Genomic DNA, 18,010 nt, shown 5'->3' on the forward strand with positions numbered 1-18,010 from the left:
CACGCACATCCCTTCCCAATTCCCATGGACCGGCCGCACCACACCACCCCCGTACACCGTACACCAATCCGACTCGTCCGCCCGCGTCGGGGCCCCACCTGTCAGTGACACGTCCCCCGCGCCCAAACCGCTCCTCTCTCTACATAGGTGACCCGTACACCGAGCTCATCACCTCTTCTCTCTCTCTCTCTCTCTCTAACTCCCCCGACGAGAGCTCGTCGTCGGCGGCGGCGGCGGCGGCGGTGGCGGAGAGACGCGTAGGGGGGGAACCCTCGGTGGCGGCGGCGGGCGGGGTGGGAGGACGTGAGGTGAGCCCCCTCGGGGCGCGCGGAGATGGGGATCTCGTTCAAGCTGTCCAAGGTGGGCGTCCGGGTCCACCCCGCCGCGCGGGTGGCCGCCCCGGCGCCGGCGGCGGTCGCGGCGGAGAAGGCGGCCGAGAAGGAGGCGAAGCGCGAGGTGAGGAGGAGGGTTTCTGGTTGCTTGCTCGGGTGGGTTTTGGTCGATACATGGTCGGCGGAGGCGTTGGGGCGCCGGCGATCTGGGGGCTTTTTGTGGGTGGAAGAGTTGGGGGTTAAACAAAATTTCGAAATTTGGTTGGTATCTCGTGGCGAATTTGCGCCCATTTGGGTTGTGTGTGATTGTTGTCGTCGTCGTCGCGGAAAGGTCGGGTTTTTCCGGCGATTTTTGACTCGAAACCTCGTGCTTTTGGTCCCGAGTAGAGGATTTTACACTCCAAATTGTGGTTTTTTTTCTCCTACCCTGAATGGATTGGTTTGAAAGTGAAATTACGCGTTAGAGATTGTATCTGGAGTGCTCTTTGGTTGCGAATTGGTTTAAATTTTTCTCGAGTTCAAAGCAGTTTGTGAGAAAAAAATCGAAATATTTTCGTGTTTCTTCGGAAGCATTTACACGGAAGCTTGATCTTTAGGGTTAATGGATTTAGAGGGCAATAGCATGTCAGTGATAAGGACTAAATAATCCTTCTTTTTTGTTTACTATTTTTCTGTTTCATCCTAGATCCTAACATTGTTGACCATGGATATTTATTGGACTTGTGGTTTATTATGTAGTTTGGGAGGATTTGGTCTTGAAAAAAAATGCACAATTAAGCATGTTAAAATCCCTTCTCATTTGAATACAAATATGATTTCTTTCCAGTTTCCACATTGGTTAGTTGTCGTAGGATCATATAATCCATCTGGTATTCTGGTGGATACATCTAGACTTTTGAGGTTAATCATTTTAAGTAATGTGATGATGAAGGCTAAGTTCTAGGTGTGACACCAACACACTTACCGTTCCATTTTCACTGGGCAGTAGACAATTCAAATTTTGATCCCTGGTGTTTCCTTAGCTCAACTTGGCTTCCTAAAAATTAGGAAGGCCTCAGTTTGTGATATATCTTGTTTGTTTCGAATTTTGTCCGGCTGGAGATTATTTTTATGGTTTTTGTTTTGTTGCATAATTTTAGTATGCAACTTTCTTGCCTTAAGAATCATTTTTCCTATCTACCATGAAATGCTGACATGTGCTCTTTATGTAGGATGGTGTTGTTGAAAGAGCTAGTGATGCCAATGGCATCACGATTTCACCAGCATGCTCTAGGATAATTTTGCCAGGTATTGTCAATCAAAAATGTTTATCCAAAATCATTCTGTTTATCTACATTTGATACTAAATGGTCAACATTGTGTGCAGAGCACGAGGTTTCCTTCACTTTCAGTCTGTATGATAGAGGCTATCTCATTGCAAAGTCAGCAGCGGTGTGTTCCCCAACTATAATTTTCTGTAGTGAATTATAAAATTACTATTTCATCATATGGAGGTTCAACAGAAATATGTTATTTTAATCTAAATTCCTTTTTATTCAGATGGATCCTTGCCAGCCATCAATACAGGATGGAAAAACACTTCATCCCTATGACAAGGCGTCTGAAAAATTGTTTTCTGTAAGTATGTTGTATTTCTTTTGTAGTTCTACATCTGGTAGCCTATGTCAGATGGTCTTTTCTATTTGATCAAGATTCTTTCAATGGTGGGTTATTGGATGGAACGCTTTGAGGTTGCATGTATGAGATGTCCATGAAATTTAACCATGTGATTTTCAATGTATACGATACATCAATTTGCCTGCATATTTACTGATTCACCAGCCTTCGCTGTCTTATTGTTACTGATGAAAGAGGAGAATAGATTAATATCATGAGTATTTGTACATAAATGGCGTGGGCAGAAACAATTTGAAAGACAATAACCTTTATTTAGTTTTCTTGATAATGCAACACTTTACTTTTCTATCTAATGCAGACATTAATCTAGTAATTGTTATCTTATCGCTTTTTCCAACGATACACCTATACTGTATGTGATCATGCATTTTCATTGAATAATGCATGACTGCTTTAAGCATGATTTTGTGCATAAGCTTTGAGTAGCTTCAACTTGCCAATCCAAGCTCTAGCTTAGAAGCTTGCCCAGGCTTGGACAAATTTCTTGTTGAGTTTATAATCGATGTCATTGAGTAAACTTGAAAGCTAAGTTTTATTCATCCATTTATACTGCTTCTTGGTTCAATACCATGTGTCTTTACAGTTATGGATTTCAGTAAATTAATCTATTCTTCTACCTTTCAAACCAGAATGTATTAATGTAAGAACAAATCACATATCCCAATATAAACTTGTGTTAGATGCTGTGATTATGGATTTTTACGAACTTTTATTTTAGCTGATTATCGTCATATTAATTGGCAATTTGTGTCAGTGTTTCTCAACAATGGGTTCGTGGACAAAATAACAGCAATGCTACTTGTTTTGTTCTAATGGATTGATCAATTTTCTCCTTTTTGCTTGCTAAAATCACTGGAAACAGTTATGCCATGTTGATCACGATTAATGCCAATACATTTTAATAAGCCGTTTTGCTTCATCACCTGCAGGCAATTGAATCTGGGAGACTGCCTGAAGATATACTTGATGAGATACCAAGCAAGTACTACAATGGATCAGTCATCTGTGAGGTTGGTTATTTTATCAGACTTGAGGCATGATATGTAATTAATGTATGTAAGGCAAAGGATTGTTGAAAAATCTTATCACAAGCCTTATACTGATTTATTTTGCTTTATGTTCTATATTCCCAGTTACAGCTAGTATATATTTTCCTATATGATAGAGATAATAAATTGTCTAGAAGATTGCATACCCTTTTCACAGGCCAATTTACCATAGAAGTTATGTATCTAATGGCAATTACTAAAACAACTATTCTGTAATAATTAAGTGGTCCTTATGCTACATAATGTCATTTGTTGTTCTTTTGCTCATATGACCAGTTTACATCTTAAACCATCCACCATTTGTTTCGGAAAACTCCAAACAACTTGGGGCTAGAACACAAGTAGTAATGCAGAAATTAAAACTAATTCCCACAAAACAAATCAAATCATATTCTGAAACCACATGAATCTTGTGCGCAAATGCTCAATATCTAAACTAACTGGTGCCCGGTTTCTTAAGATATGAGTGATTGTTGGTTTGCAATACTTGCTTTCTAATGTGCTCACTGACACAAAGAAGTGTTTTTCTTTCTAGATACGTGATTATCGAAAGCATGCTTCCAATCAAGCACCTGCACCATCTGCTGAGCTAGGACTACCTGTTGTGAATAAAGTGAGGCTGCAAATGACTTTTGAAAATGTTGTAAGGGACATTCCTCGGCTATCTGATGATTCCTGGAGTTACCGAGATTTCATGGTAAGTATATTGTTTCCTTTGTTTTATTCTGAAAATGGATTGACTTATGCTTGTGTTTTTCTTTTCTTTTAATATAAAATAACTATAAACCATGCATTTAATATAAAATATTTGAATCTCTGAACTGAAAACTGGGTATGTGAGCCCATGAGTTTTTTATGAAAGTTGGTACTGCCTAGTTACTTTTGTTCAAACTGATTCATCACCAACAACTTATGGCAATGGAACATGGCAAAATGGATGTAGAGTCAAGTACCCACGTAAAGTTATTCAAAAGAAGGATCTGGAATATAACTTAATCTAATCTGTTTATCTGAAACATATCTTTTATGGTGCCACGTTTATTTTTGTAGGAAGCTGAGGCACGGATTGTGAAAGTTCTACAACCAGCACTTTGTTTAGATCCTACTCCTAAGTTGGACCGACTTTGTCAGGATCCTGTTCCTCATAAGGTACAACGCTTAGAAACCAGAAATAACTGGTACTGGAGGTATAATACCTCTGTTCAAACTAAGTGTCTTACATATCTTGCAGCTGAACCTTGGTATTGGAAAAAAGAGAAGGCTAAGGCAGAATCCTGAAGTTGTTGTCACATCCAATAACATGTCTCATGGCAAAAAGGTGTGCATAGACAGGGTTTCTGAAAATATGAAATCAGATGAGATGGGTATTTCAGGTGGCAATGCTGTTCATCAAGGCCTTGATAACACTGCCATCCAAAATATGTCAGGTGGCTCTCAGACATTTAGACCAGCTAATTTTTCAATGCTGTCCCAAACCGGTATCCAGCAAACTGTCAATTATCCTGCTATTGGTAATGATCGTGGGGCAGGGACTCCTATGAACTATGCTGGAATCAATTCAAGCATTTCATCTCCACAAAACTTGATGGCTTACAATGAGACAACCAATGGCCTTTTATCTGTGAAGAGAGAAATGGCAGATGCCCCACTACAAGACCCTAAGAGAGTAAAAACAACGGTCAGTGTTGATGATATGCAGCAGCAGCAGCAGCAAACAAGGCATCAGCCAGCTGGACTTGGTGGGCAGGAGATGCAGTGGAAGAATCAACAGCTGCAGCAATTAGATGTCAAGGGCATGCAGTATGCTGCTTCGGTTGGGCAGAGATATACTCATCCTCATGTGCAAGAACCAGCTTCCATTTATTCAAACCAGCTAGGTATGAGATATGGAGCTAAGCAAGAGCAGATGGATGGCATGGACAAGTCAAAAGACACCTTGCAAGCTATGGCACCTGAAAATTCTGTGCTGGATCAACAACAACCTCAGGCCCCACATTTGTCACAGCAAGCAGGCCCACGAAACATGCAACAGTGGCAGAATCCTCGTTTTTCAGGTGAGAAGGACTTGAAGAAAGAAGAAATGCTTCAGAGAAGGAAGATAGCTGCTACTTCTCGTGTCTCTTCTGTACCAATGGTTCAGTCTCCAGTCTCCTCAAAATCTGGGGAGATATCAAGCAGTTCAATGAGTGCCCAGTTTGGCGCTGCTGTGACATCTGCTGTAATGGGATCACAGAAAGACAAGTTCCCTGCAAATTCCAATCCTGCAGTAGTGGGCTATCCCCCTGTTGCTTCTAGCCCTAGTGATTCAATGCACCGGATGCAGCAGCCTTCAGTTGCTCCTTCAAAGAGAAAATCAAATTCTGTTCCCAAAACTCAACCGCCTGTGAGTGGTGTAGGGTCTCCAGCCAGTGTTTCAAACATGCATGCTGTACTGAATGCTAGCAGCCCATCAATTGGGACTGCACCTATGGGTGATCAAGCAATCCTTGAGAGATTTGTCAAAATTGATGCCATATCTCAAAGGTATAGAATAAAGATTTACAGCATCTGTTAACACAAGTTATTGGTTATTGTTGACCTTTTCTTTTGTTTTCGGTGTTTTATGTAGAAGTGTGCAGTCTATTTACTATTGCATAGAGCAGTTCATAGCTGAAACAGAAACTCGATTAATGATTATACAAGATCTAAAATCCTTTTATGTCCTTGCCGTTGAATTGTTATAATTTCTTTTGGTTATAGCATCATTTTACATTGCAGCTAAAGTTCATGATTGTCATGTTTTTCTCAGGTGCAAGCTGCACAGCAAGAAGAACAAAGTTGACAATATACCTCAGAGAAAACCAATTATCAATGCAAGCCAAGAGAAAGTTGCTACAGTTCTCTCCAATTGCTTTCATGCTGAAGATTTTAGAGATGAAATAAAACCTCTTTGTAACTCTATGTTGGGTGGAACAATGAATTCCTTTAAGACTAGAATACTAAACTTTGTGGTCAACAACCGCATGTACCAAGGTATGTTTTACTACAATAATATACAAAAAGTGTTACCGAAAAAGTGACGTGTTATATACCTCTAATTTGCCTGATCTGTACTGCAGGCCCTACAAAGCCATTCCGTATCATTTTCAAGGAGAAGCATGATGGAACAGTGGCGATGCAATATGGAGATCCAGAAGATTTTGACAATCAGAACTCATATGAGTGTACACTGATATTGCCCACCAAGGTATGCATCAATACAAGAACTGAACATTGTACCATACAGTTTTTTTTTTCTATGCTATTTTTCTGTACCTAACTTTATGATTGCTTGTTTTGTCAGTACCACGCTGATCTGCTTGCGAAGCAACTTATTATCCGGGTAAGTTACAGATCCCTAACTATCTGATAAAAATAAATAACTAAGGCAACGGTCTGAATTTTTCAATCTTTTTAAACCCTTGACCCTAGATGGACCGAGAAGGCCATACCAAGGCAGACGATCAAGTTGCGCTTAGCACCCCTCCTGGTAACCTCAGTGCATTATCAGGAATTTTACCAGACAACACGGTAAATGATGTGAAACAAGAAGGTGGTATTAGCCATCAGCTAAATGCTGCAGCTCATGCAAATATGACACCTGGAACCCCTTTACAACAACACCCTGCCAATAGGATGCTTCCATCTGTGAATAACCAAGCGTTAATGCAGCAAGGATACATGCAGGGGGCAAACATGCCTCCGAGGAGTCAACAGCTTGACCAGAATTTGATTCAGCAGCAGCAACAGCAGCCGCCGCAGCTGCAGCAAAATGCACAAGCACAACTGCAGCAACCAGCATCTCTTCCTCTCAACCAGATGCAGAGACCTCAACTTCTACCAACGAACCCATTATCTCAGATGCTGGGGAATACTGGCTCCAATCTTCCGATGGCCTCAAGCCACATGGGTAACAAGGTCGCTCCTAATTCTGTGCAGCTTCAGATGATGCAGCAGCAGCAACAGTCGAGGAAAATGATGATGGGCCTCGGCTCGCCTGCCAACATGGGTAATATGGTTAACAATGTTGTTGGCCTCAACAATATTGGAAATGTTATGGGAATGGGCAATGTGCGGCCAATGTCGTCCCCAATGGGAAACATGTCAGGCTTAGGGAACAACCCCAATCAGATGAGCCTTGGAATGGTATCCAGTCTCTCTGCACCTGGGATTCGTCCAGGTATGACACATGCTGCTATTGCCAAGATGCGAATGGGGTTGATACAGCAGCAAAGAGCAGCAGGCATTTACCCCCAGACTAGCATGGTCGGAATGCCTGGGAGCAGTTCTCCGATTCTTCCTGGTTCTGCCAATTTGTCCATGATGAATCAGCTAAACAGAAGCAACATTACCCCTTTGCAGCGGGCCATGATGGGTCCACCAAAGATGCCAGGCAGTAATTACCCGTTGACTCCGCAACAGCAAATGCAACTCCAGCAACAGTTCCAACAGAACCCGCTGCAGCAGCAGCAACTGCAGCAACTCCAACAACAGCAGCAGCAACAACAACAACAGCAAATCCAGCAGCAGCAACAGCAACAGCAGCAGCAGCAGCAGCAAATTCAGCAGCAGCAACAACAAATGGGCTCTCCATTACAGCAGGCGGCACAGGTGGGCTCACCTGCTGGTTCGCAGCAGTCATTGGTGATGTCACAGCATCAGCAAATAAGCCCACAGCAAATGGCCGCGATGAGTCCACAGCTGAGCTCAGGCACCATGCAGCAAGTGAATAACAATGTTATCAACCACGTAGCCACACCAGGCCCTCCTCCTAGCCCGCAGCTCAGCTCACAGACCCATGGGTCGGTCAACAGCATCGCAAACTCCCCAATGGAGCAGTTGCAAGGTGCCAATAAAGGAGGTCCAGGGAGCATGTAGTGACGGCAAATAATTGTTTCTGTGATGGACATACAAAATAATGCAAGGTATAAATATCGGCAGTGATCAGCACTTTTTCTTATTTGTTGTGGTAAATGATGTTAAAGTTAGGTGTCCTGTAAGTTATAGCCAATAGATGAAGATATTATGGAGGATCAGCCTTACGCAGGGATTTCTGATGTTGTAGATTTTAGATAATGAAATTAGTACCTTTAGGGGATTGGTACTGATGAAAGTTTTGTTCAATGGGACTACTTTCTTGTTTAAATTAATTATCAAGTTTGTGTAATAGCTATGTAACCGTGGTGCTTATTAATAAGTATCTTCATTTGATTGTGGAAATTTTGCCTTGCTTTTCTTGTAATAATCTGGTATAACACTGCGGTTTTGTTGAGCTGTCTACATATTCTGTATTGGTATTACCACAGTTTTTGGTGGAAGAATAGACGGCTTGTTCATAGCAGTTCATGTGATGCCATAGAAGTATGTGTAATGTCATAGAAGTGTGCTGTGCTGTTCATGCAACATAGAATGCCCAAAAATGACAGTGTATCAATTATTTCCCAGGTGATGTTGGAAGCCTGAATTATGACATTTGAGTGTAAACATTAATGCTATTTCTTCTACATATTACATTCATGCTTTTACAATTATTGTGCATGTATGCATTAGACAAGATGTAATCCATAAATCCAAAAGTACTGGGATTCACAAAGCAGCTTCATTTGGAACTTGGAAGAAGATATTGCGTTCCGGAATAGTGAAGCCTTGGTCAGCACACCCGGAGAAAATTGAATGGAGTCAAAATAAGTGGATTACATATGAAGCAATTCATAGTGCATAACTCTTCTAGCTAAATTTACCCCTTCTTTTTCATGATTTGATCGTATAAATAAAATACAGTCCAAGACATACTCACATGGAGTTTTTGGAGCAGGGCATTATCACTTATATACTTTCATGAGATTTCTTATTCTACTATAAGTGAATGAAGCGATTACTTAAAATTAAATACTATTGGAGGACTGCAGGAGCTTATTCTAGATAAAATTCATGATTGTTTAATTCATCTATAATGGTAACTGCAGCTTGTCTTTGCTGATAACGATCTGTGATGCCATAAGAAAGCAGGCAGATTGGCAAATACGCACACATCAGGTTCTAGAGCTTTATCACATTTCAGTTCTTTATGAAATAAAAGTTCATTTTTGCAAACGATTTCCATTTTCAAACGAGCGTCCCATTCGATTTCCATGGAATCAAAATCATATATACGGACCAGATGCTCATAGTTGATTAAGAAAATAACTCCTATAAGGAGAGAGGAAACATATTCCCAAGACCTTTGATGAATTCAATCATTGTTGCGTCTGACCACTCTGATTTCCAATTCCCAATAATGGGATGTATGACAACTTTGCATGAAAGAGCCGGGTTAGGATCACCATGTTGAGCAAAATGTATCCATTTTAAAAACAAAATAGCACAAATCAATAAGATAGGCCATCTCACTAAGGAACCAAACTTGCATGTTCAAAGCTCTTACTTGAGGGAAGGGACGAAGGGTATCCCTTCAACATATGTCTAAGATGATTCTAAATAGGTGATGGACTTTCACTTGAAAGGGCAATCTTGGCTGTTTACCCTGTCCTTACTTATTGGGTTGTCAATCTTACGACTTGGTCCGAACAATCTTCATAAGCACTACAAGTTTCATTTTCAAAAAGAAAAGAATCAGAGGATTCTAACATATAAGAGCTCTTCTTTTCATGTTTAGTTAGAACAAGAGAATTGTCATAAAAATCAGGTAAGTTGCAGCAAGTTTTGCTAGGAAAATTCATCAATCTAATGCAGTTAACCAAAGCTCTATCCTCTACGTAGCTATTAAAATTTAGACAACATAATTAGTAGGACGGTTCAAAGTGTCATGTCAATATATATATATAACTGTTCTATCACATTGGTTTGTCTGAATTTTAGACAACTCCATGTCAAAATACAGCTTGCTTGCAATTGTATGCTTAGAATAAGGGCAACTCTGCAGCAAGGGGCTGTGCCTTTCATGATATTTGGAATGTTTTCCCTTAAGCTAGTTGAAGAGGTTCAGTTCTCAACTCCATGTCAAAATACAGCTTGCTTGCAATTGTATGCTTAGAATAAGGGCAGCTCTGCTTCCGTTCTCATTTTCCTGGTAAACATTTTCAATCCTCTACTATCCCATACAAGGGTCAAATACTCTAAAGCTCCTGCTTTTGGTAAAATAGAACTCACAATAACACTTCATAATGAATATGCCGAGCAAATTTATTTTTGGAGTACATAAAGACACAAGGTAGACAGTAGCAAATATAAAAAAAGTGCTATATCCTATAGCTTTTTATATCGGCAGATCACCACAGGTACACGGAAAACTCCATTTTATTGTAAGTCCAGGTCTACTACACATGTAAATGATGTTTGGAAGCTGTATGCAAACAAACCTAGTAATTATCAGACAAAATGTCCAAAGGCCAGCAAATACCATCAGAAGGAGCACCATGACAGCATTTGGCAAGCCACCTAGGAAATGATGAGTGTCAGTACTACGATTGGTTCTATATAGAAGGACAAACTCAATCTTGGTCGAATGCTCAAAATGACAGGTGACGTACCTTCAAAGTTATATCATTCTGTAGGCCGACACCATTATTATGTTACATCTGGAAGAATGGATGAACAACAAGATTTTCTTTGAGCCTATGCAAGCAATTCATTGGCAGCTGACCATCAAACTGGAAAGAAGCCAACACATTGCCCTTCCTATCACAGTGGAAAATCCGATTCGAGCATCTGACCAGCACATCCCCCTCCACAGAAACAACCATCGCAGACCAGCCAAGATGCTCAAGATTACACTCCGGGAACTGCCTAATCTGCGCCATCGGCAATTCGATGCGGTGCTTGCATGCCCAAGTGCTCCTCTCATAGTCCTGCAGCACCCAAAGATCGATCCTCGTCGTACATTCAACCGCGGAGAAGACAAGGGTGCTATCCATCTCCAACAAAGACACCCAACCAGGAATCGCCGGGTGGCGCATCCACTGGAATGACTCGCTCGCTGTATCGAACACCATTATCTTGCAGCCTCCATCTCTGTGCCTCAGATACCAGTGCAGGTTGCCGCGCACCAGCACGGACCGATCGCCACGGGCATGCATCAGAAATTCCCTTGCCAATGGCTGCTCCACAGTCTCTGATCCCATTGTCATTGTGATGCACCTTGGTTCATCGGAGCCCAATGTGAGGATGTGGTAGACACACTCTTCTTCTCCATGGAATTCACCATACAGCACCCGGTACTCACCGGAGGGGTTGTGCGGGTAAAGCCCCAAGAAATCGGCATCGACGAGCTGCGGGATTTCGGCCCAGTGATTGGTGGCCGGGTTGCAGATGTAGAAGCGGCCGGAGGAGAGGAGCAGGAGGCCGTCGCAGGAGGCGATGACGGTGTAGCCGAGTGGCGGCCAGGTGTGGTCGACGACGGGGCGGAGCTGCGCGGCATGGAGGTCGATGGCGCCGACGCGGTCGCTGCCGCCGCGGCGGAAGTAGATGAGGGGGAGGTCCCGCTGGCGGTGGTGGTGGGCGCGGAGGAAGGCCGGGTCGGAGGTGAGGCGGCGCCAGGCGGTGCACACGGCGCGGCAGCGGAGGACGGACCTCGCCGGGAGGCGCACGAGGATCTCGCACAGGACCATCTCGTCGTCGAGGCCGCCGGTGAATCCCCGCGGCGTCCTCCTCACGTCCTCCTCCACCGACTCAGCCGGCGCGGAGTCGACCCTCTCCTCGCCCGCCTCCGCCACCCGCGACGCCCGCGCGAGCAATCCGTCGAACACCTTGAACCTCCTCTCCACCTCCATCACTATCTCCGCCTCCTTCCTCCGCCGCAGCAAGCCGATCGCCGGAAGAACGGCGTTCGCCCGCGCCTCCCTCAGCAAGTCGAGGAGCTCCCCGGATACGCCGCCCTCCGCCGCCGCGGCCTCCGCCCGGGCGAGGCGCGCGGCGGCGCCCTCGGCCTCCGCCTCTGAGGCCAGCACCGCCGCCGCCGCCGCCTCCACCTCCTCGGCGCTCGGCCTCCGCGGCAGCTCCCGGTACAGCCTCGTCAGCTCCTCCACCGCCGCCGCCGCCTCCGCCGCCGGCGAGCTCCCCATCGCCGCGGAACGGAGGGAGTGAAGTATAATAAATAAATAAATAAATTTATAAAATAGTCGATGCGAAGTAGAAATGGTAAACGTTGGAGACTGATAAAGTGATAATTAATAATCAGATGAGATCCCGTCTTTTTCAGCCGTCCGATCTGGGATCAACGGTCGAGATTGGTGTTTCACATGAAAACATCGAATTCGCCTCATCATCTTATATTTTCTATTTGATCAAGATTGACAATTCGTGATCTAATAGTTGATATGAAATATTTTAAGTTTTTTTATGTGAGCTTTTCCTTCACGGCTGCCTAAGTGCAGATTAACATGTACACATGGGATTATGAGATGGTTAAAAGCAGTGGTGGATTTAGGACATTTCTGTGGGTTAGCTAATCCCACAGCTTTTTAAAAAACACCCTATAAACCTTAATTTTTATGTATAAATTTAAAAAAATTAGAGAAATAACCCCACTTAAATATAAACCACTAGTAATTGATCCCACAGGTATTAAATCCTGGCTCTGCCACTGGTTAAAAGGTTGATTTCTGAAGAAACGAACCATTCTAGAAAATTGAGACCTAAGTCGATGAAGACAGCCAAAAGTTTCCCTTAACAAACACAGCGTTTATTAAAAAGGTTGTTCTCGTTCCAAATACTGCACTGCATAAAAGTGTTCGATCTCAGAATCCATTCATAAACCATGGCCAAGAAAGCAAGAAACCTTGCCTGGTATTCATGCTTCGGTATGCAAATTTGCAAATCATCACATGATTGTGCAAATAAATCAGCTGGATAGCTTATACAAGAGCGTGAGAAACCAAAAAAACGTGTAGCTTTCTGAAGCTTTACTTGCTACCTCAGGTTGACTCGCTTGTCCAACCAGATTACTCACCCAAAAGACATAGTTTTTCCCCTCTCAATTGTCAAGCATCGCATCAAAGTATTGCACTTAAGTTTACTACCTCAAATCATGCATAAATTTGCAGTTTTCCCCATACGGGCACCATCCCTGTTGTTGATAAATGAAGCATGGCTTCCATGGTCGAAACCTCTGGGGATTCTGGTTATGATTCTGCCTGTCATGGTACTGGTTTCCGTTCATTCCCTGGCGACCATGGTAATTCTGATGATGGTTCTGTTGGTGATGATACTGATCTTGAGACATTTGCCTGTGACCATAATAATTCTTATGATGGTTCTGTTGGTGATGATAACTCTGGTCCTCCCAATGGTAATCCTGGTTTCTTGACCTGAGAGGTTGATGCGGTGTTTCGCGATCAACGAGAGCCTGGTGATGACCAGAGCAATTGGAACCATGTTGGTATGTCTTTGCCTTCTGAGTGAAAGGCTGGAAGGCTGGTTTATCATGGTCTGTAGAGCCCCAATTGTTACTCTGACGATCCATGAAGCCTGTTCTTGAAGTACTTGTCCCGCCCTGCTGCCAAAACGCTTCATTCCTGTATTGATGATTAGGAGGTTGCTGCTGTGTGTAAGAGACTGCTTGCTGTGGAGTAGGAGTAGGAGTAGGTCTTGAAGATATCTCCTGCCGCCTCATGTTCTCTGATCCTCCATGTTGTCTGGATGGAGGAGCCTGGTGATTGGTAAAATCTTGTCTGGCAGCTGATGTTTGGGATACTGCAGCCCTTTGCTCTTGCGAAGGAGGAACCCGCGGAAGCGCTTGATTGTGGTGTTGATGTTTGGGATACTGCTGTGGGTATGCAGAACTTTGCTGTATAGGAGCAGGCTTGATTGATTTTGGCGGCTGCTGCTGCTGCTGCTGCTGTGTTGTTTCCACTTTTACGGCATGTTGGAGGGAAGGAGCCTGATGGTTAATGAGCTGCGTTGTGCTAGTTCTTGATGTTCCCTTTTGGAGAAGCACTTCGTTGTGTTGTTGAGGATGAGGGAACTGCGGCAGGTAATGGAGCAATTGCTCTGTGGGAGTTTGCTTTGATGATAAATGTTGCTGACTTGAGTTCCCAGATTCACCATGTTGGAGTGAAGGAATTATCTTCTCAGCTCTAGTACATGAAAGACACGCATTAGAGAAATGACAGCATAATTTTAGATGTAAAATAACAGAGAATTCCCTGCATGCATTTTCTTTCCTATGTAAATCTCATATTTAGATGGCAATGCACAACAGTAATCCTGACAAAAAAATATACTACAATGAAGCAAAATCACACTTTTTCTAACATGAGAAAGTGATAGCATTCAGAAGTACCTTTTCTGAACAGTATTCGTAGTCACCGTATGTTGCGGAAAAACCGCTTGAGATGATTTTTTATTCATGTTGTCCTGTCCTTTGCTCTTGTTTTCCTTGTTCCTATTAATCATAACAACATTTTGAGAAGTCAAAAGTTTTCTTTTACCATGATATGAACTCTGATCACAAATTTAAGATGTAGTAGATAATTAAATAATGCTAATGACGAGAGGAAAAAATCATAGCATGTGCTACCATTCTAATTTAGTTAAGTTTCAGAGAAAGTGCTGTAGAAAATTAGGACACATGGCTGGGATCTCCAAAAAAAAGCAGTTAGATTTCTTGATCAGTCATATGTTTGATATATCCTAGCACCATGACCAACACATTGTAACTAGAAATCTAGAATCAGCTCAAACTTTCTAATTAGTCTACTGTCTACTTGCATCTTCCCAATCAGAATCTATTTCCAATGTTTAAACAATGGACTGGATGTAAACTTCATAAGCAGGATGAGATGACCTCAAAGTAGCAAATTTTCATGCTGGTTCTGAACAGAATATTTTCTGTCTTTTGGCCCTTAAATGATATGACCTGTTACCATAGTTTTTTGAACAGAAGAATTCATTGAGATGCATACACACCATGACAAAGGTTTATATTATAATCATCACTAACGCATGTCACAGTTAATAGGCTTACCTATTTAATCTCCTCATCCGTTCATTCTCTTTGTCCTTAATCCTGACTTCCCTTGTCTTACGTGCCACATACCCTCTTGCATGTTTTTCTTGGAGGGCTCTGTTTCTTTCCTCTTCATCAAGCCATGGCTATGAGTGTAACAGAAATTAGCTTCAATAATTAAGTCCTGCTTTCCCTAAGACAAAATGAACCTTTAAGAACACACCTGTCTCATGGTCTTATCCTTGTAGAGATTTCTACCCTTTATGAGGAGTGGATGGAGGGGAGGCCATGGTTTGTACCCCCTACTCCATAAAATCTCAATCTGCATTTGCATATTTCTCTGTTGGTTTTAAGCGGTCTATGATGATTATTGTAGCTTAAGGCAAAAACTTATGCTGGTAAAAAGAAGTAAAGAATTTACAGTGAACGTGTGCTGTTGCTTCTTAGTGCCATAGCTTTCTTTGATTATTCGACCTGCATTTGTCCTTTGACCACATAAATGACCCTTGACACCACGAGGAGCTCCTTTTTTCCTGCAGTGATAATCAACAGCCAAAGTAAAAAGGACATTATATATAAATATTGTGATTGGAGAATCATGCCCATCACTTCAGTAAATTAACACTCTGCCTAATATCCATTACCTTTTGTAAATATTTTGCTCAAAGACCACAACATCACCTTTGCATGAATCACCTATGATATTTAAGGGGTGCATAAGAAGGCAAAAAGTTAGAGCTTAAACAGTCCAAACTGTAGAAAGAAAAAAAAAAGGTATTGCAAATGAAAATGCCATTAAATTATGTATTCGAGAACTACAACTCTACCAGAAGACCAGAACTATACTTCAACGTGGGCGGTGTTATTTCAGACAACCTTAAGTACATGAACTACGGACTATCCATTAACTGAAACAAGTTTAGAAAGCTTTCTAATTTTCTTGTCATTCATATCACTGTGCAACTATAGCATGAATGTTAGACTGATCACCTTGACAGTTCAAAGCAAAACTTGACACTGGATACTTCACCTCTCCCATAGTTTTCACCCTGGTTTTGAAGCACAAGAAAGTGGTCAAACAAAAGCAGTTCATTTGCATTACAAAATATCAACAAAGTTGACAAGTAACATATAAAGAAGGACAGATTACATAAAGGATATAGTTCATACTCAATTTGTTCTCTGATGCGAGTTAGGAGCACTTCCTTGTTGCCTGACAATCTTAGCTTGTGCATCCTCAAATATGCTTTGCATTCATAAACCTTTAGTTTCTCCAACTGGCCATCTGTGAATTGCAATAGCACATCACTCATATGATCAACAATAAGAATATGTGATGACCAGTAACAACATGGAAATTTACTATTTCGATAATGTACCCCATGAAACTGTGGCAATGCTAAGATACAGTTTCTGCAAACAATTTGTCTGCTTCGGCTTAAAATTACATTAAGAAATGAAGGTTTACCTGAAAGAGCTAAAACATGACGATTCTAAAATTGTACTACTGATCAAATTTCTTTGGAAGTAGTAGAAAGAATGAAACCAGTCGTGCACAACATACATTGTATCACATTACCCAGTTATCTCAAATTGCGTTACAAAACAAAACATTTTTTTTTTACTTTTGCTAAGTCGTTCTTTTTCCTCTCATGTCACACTCTTCACAAGATCACACTAGCAGGCAAAATTTCAGGCCCTCCCGGTTACCAGTTTGCATCACATTGTTGGAGATATCACAGTCACACAATGGCAATCGAAGAAAGAACTGACCATGCATCAGCTTGTCCACCATGGCTAGAAGATCCATCTCCTCCTTCCCCATCTTCGGCATCCGCGATCCTTTCCTGAAAATTGCGAAACTCGTACAAAAACCAAAACCTAAATCAACCCCTTTCGGGAAAAAAAAAAGCGAGATTCACGGAGGCGAAGAACCAACCCAAATTCGCAAACCAAATCCCGATTCCCAATTTGTGATCGCAGAAATTGGACAAAGCCCCCCAAGATCATTCATCAGTGTGGAAGGGGGGGAAGAGAGGGGAGGTGGGCGCCCGAACCGAACCTGTCCTTGCGCGCGGAGGAGAGTGACATCCGGGCCATCCTGGACCGCAGCACGGCGTCCACCTCGAGGTCACCGTCGGCGGCGGGGTCGAAGGTGGGGTCGTCGTCGGAGCCCGCGTCGGGGTCGCAGATGCCGGCGAGGCTCGCGGCCTCGGGATCGTCCTCCTCCGACCAGTCATATCCTTCCCCCTCCTCCTCCTCCTCGTCGTCGCTCTCCACCTCCTCCTCCGATCCCTCCTCCTCCTCCCCGTCGTCCTCCTCACGGGGCAGGGCGGCGCGGTGGTCGTCGTCGGCGGCGGCGGGGGCGGCCATGGATGGCGTGGCGGGTTCGGGGGTTCCTCCTCGGGTCGTCGACCGTTGGTCGCGGGATTCTTGGGATTGGTTTGAAGTTTTGAAAATTTGGTAGATTTTTGGCGTGTTGCGTGGTTGGGGAATTTTATAGGCGTCAGTCTGCTCTTTGCTGGGTCAGCTGAGAAGCGAGCCAAGCAGGGCTGCAGTGGCAGCTGCCCGGCACTACAAACAATTTTTTAGAGGTGATTTCACCATGGATGGATTACATATATTTTTTAGAGGTGATTTCACCCGTCAAAGATTTTCATTTACAACCATATATCTTTACCAACCGTCCCATAAAAAACCAATCTAGTACTGGATATGACACATCCTAGTACAACGAATTTAGACATATGTCATATCCAGTTCTATATTTATTTTTTTTGGACGGAGGGGTAGTATCATATGCTAGACTAGGGATGAAAACGGAGCGGATAGTTTCCGTCCGCTCCGGAGAAAAACGGATACGGATACCTTTGGGATCGGATATTTCTCGGATAGTTCGGATACGGATACAAATACGGATATTTTCTCCCGGATACGGATACGGATACGGATATGGTATCGGGGTTTCCGTCGGATACGGATAGTAATTC

General features: G+C 42.9%; 3 protein-coding genes across 4 annotated transcripts; 1 reads left to right on the top strand and 2 right to left on the bottom strand.

Annotated features, from left to right (window-relative positions):
• The first annotated feature begins 212 nt into the window (after positions 1-212).
• On the top strand, positions 213-8,296 carry LOC127786086 (protein PHYTOCHROME-DEPENDENT LATE-FLOWERING). Its single transcript, XM_052313409.1, has 12 exons — positions 213-456; positions 1,544-1,619; positions 1,699-1,763; positions 1,872-1,949; positions 2,939-3,019; positions 3,594-3,755; positions 4,109-4,207; positions 4,290-5,581; positions 5,847-6,070; positions 6,157-6,284; positions 6,381-6,419; positions 6,509-8,296. The coding sequence occupies exons 1-12, from the start codon at positions 334-336 to the stop codon at positions 7,952-7,954; spliced, it is 3,813 nt and encodes a 1,270-aa protein (XP_052169369.1). The 5' UTR covers positions 213-333; the 3' UTR covers positions 7,955-8,296.
• Positions 8,297-8,366: 70 nt separating this feature from the next.
• LOC127786087 (putative F-box protein At3g52320) lies at positions 8,367-12,153 on the bottom strand. Of its 2 annotated transcripts, XR_008019900.1 has the most exons (3): positions 10,606-12,153; positions 10,435-10,513; positions 8,367-9,658 (listed from the first exon to the last, which is right to left on the bottom strand). XR_008019900.1 is itself a non-coding variant. In XM_052313410.1 (2 exons), the coding sequence occupies exon 1, from the start codon at positions 12,133-12,135 to the stop codon at positions 10,648-10,650; it is 1,488 nt and encodes a 495-aa protein (XP_052169370.1). In that variant the 5' UTR covers positions 12,136-12,153; the 3' UTR covers positions 10,302-10,513; positions 10,606-10,647. The 2 variants fall into 2 exon arrangements, 1 of the variants encoding a protein (XP_052169370.1); XM_052313410.1 differs by lacking the exon at positions 8,367-9,658 and having other exon boundaries at positions 10,302-10,513.
• Positions 12,154-12,728: 575 nt separating this feature from the next.
• On the bottom strand, positions 12,729-17,476 carry LOC127786042 (zinc finger CCCH domain-containing protein 62). The gene is made up of 10 exons (XM_052313367.1): positions 17,083-17,476; positions 16,794-16,867; positions 16,191-16,305; positions 16,011-16,069; positions 15,665-15,716; positions 15,442-15,553; positions 15,244-15,342; positions 15,039-15,166; positions 14,355-14,456; positions 12,729-14,148 (listed from the first exon to the last, which is right to left on the bottom strand). Exons 1-10 carry the CDS (start codon positions 17,391-17,393, stop codon positions 13,089-13,091), a joined length of 2,112 nt encoding a protein of 703 aa, XP_052169327.1. The 5' UTR covers positions 17,394-17,476; the 3' UTR covers positions 12,729-13,088.
• Positions 17,477-18,010: the final 534 nt, after the last annotated feature.

This window comes from Oryza glaberrima, chromosome 10 (genome assembly GCF_000147395.1).
Source record: "Oryza glaberrima chromosome 10, OglaRS2, whole genome shotgun sequence".
Classification (NCBI taxonomy): Eukaryota; Viridiplantae; Streptophyta; class Magnoliopsida; order Poales; family Poaceae; genus Oryza; species Oryza glaberrima.

Bases quoted from the DNA above. Each gene is read 5' to 3' on its own strand.
- LOC127786042 (XM_052313367.1), bottom strand. From the start codon at position 17,393: ATGGCCGCCCCCGCCGCCGCCGACGACGACCACCGCGCCGCCCTGCCC. The intron at 15,554-15,664 runs GTAATGGATATT...TTATCACTGCAG, and splicing joins GAGCAAAATATTTACAAAAG to GAAAAAAGGAGCTCCTCGTG. The intron at 15,343-15,441 runs GTAAATTCTTTA...ATGCAAATGCAG, and splicing joins AGCAACAGCACACGTTCACT to ATTGAGATTTTATGGAGTAG.
- LOC127786086 (XM_052313409.1), top strand. From the start codon at position 334: ATGGGGATCTCGTTCAAGCTGTCCAAGGTGGGCGTCCGGGTCCACCCC. The intron at 1,950-2,938 runs GTAAGTATGTTG...CATCACCTGCAG, and splicing joins CGTCTGAAAAATTGTTTTCT to GCAATTGAATCTGGGAGACT. The intron at 3,020-3,593 runs GTTGGTTATTTT...TTTTCTTTCTAG, and splicing joins ATGGATCAGTCATCTGTGAG to ATACGTGATTATCGAAAGCA.
- LOC127786087 (XM_052313410.1), bottom strand. From the start codon at position 12,135: ATGGGGAGCTCGCCGGCGGCGGAGGCGGCGGCGGCGGTGGAGGAGCTG.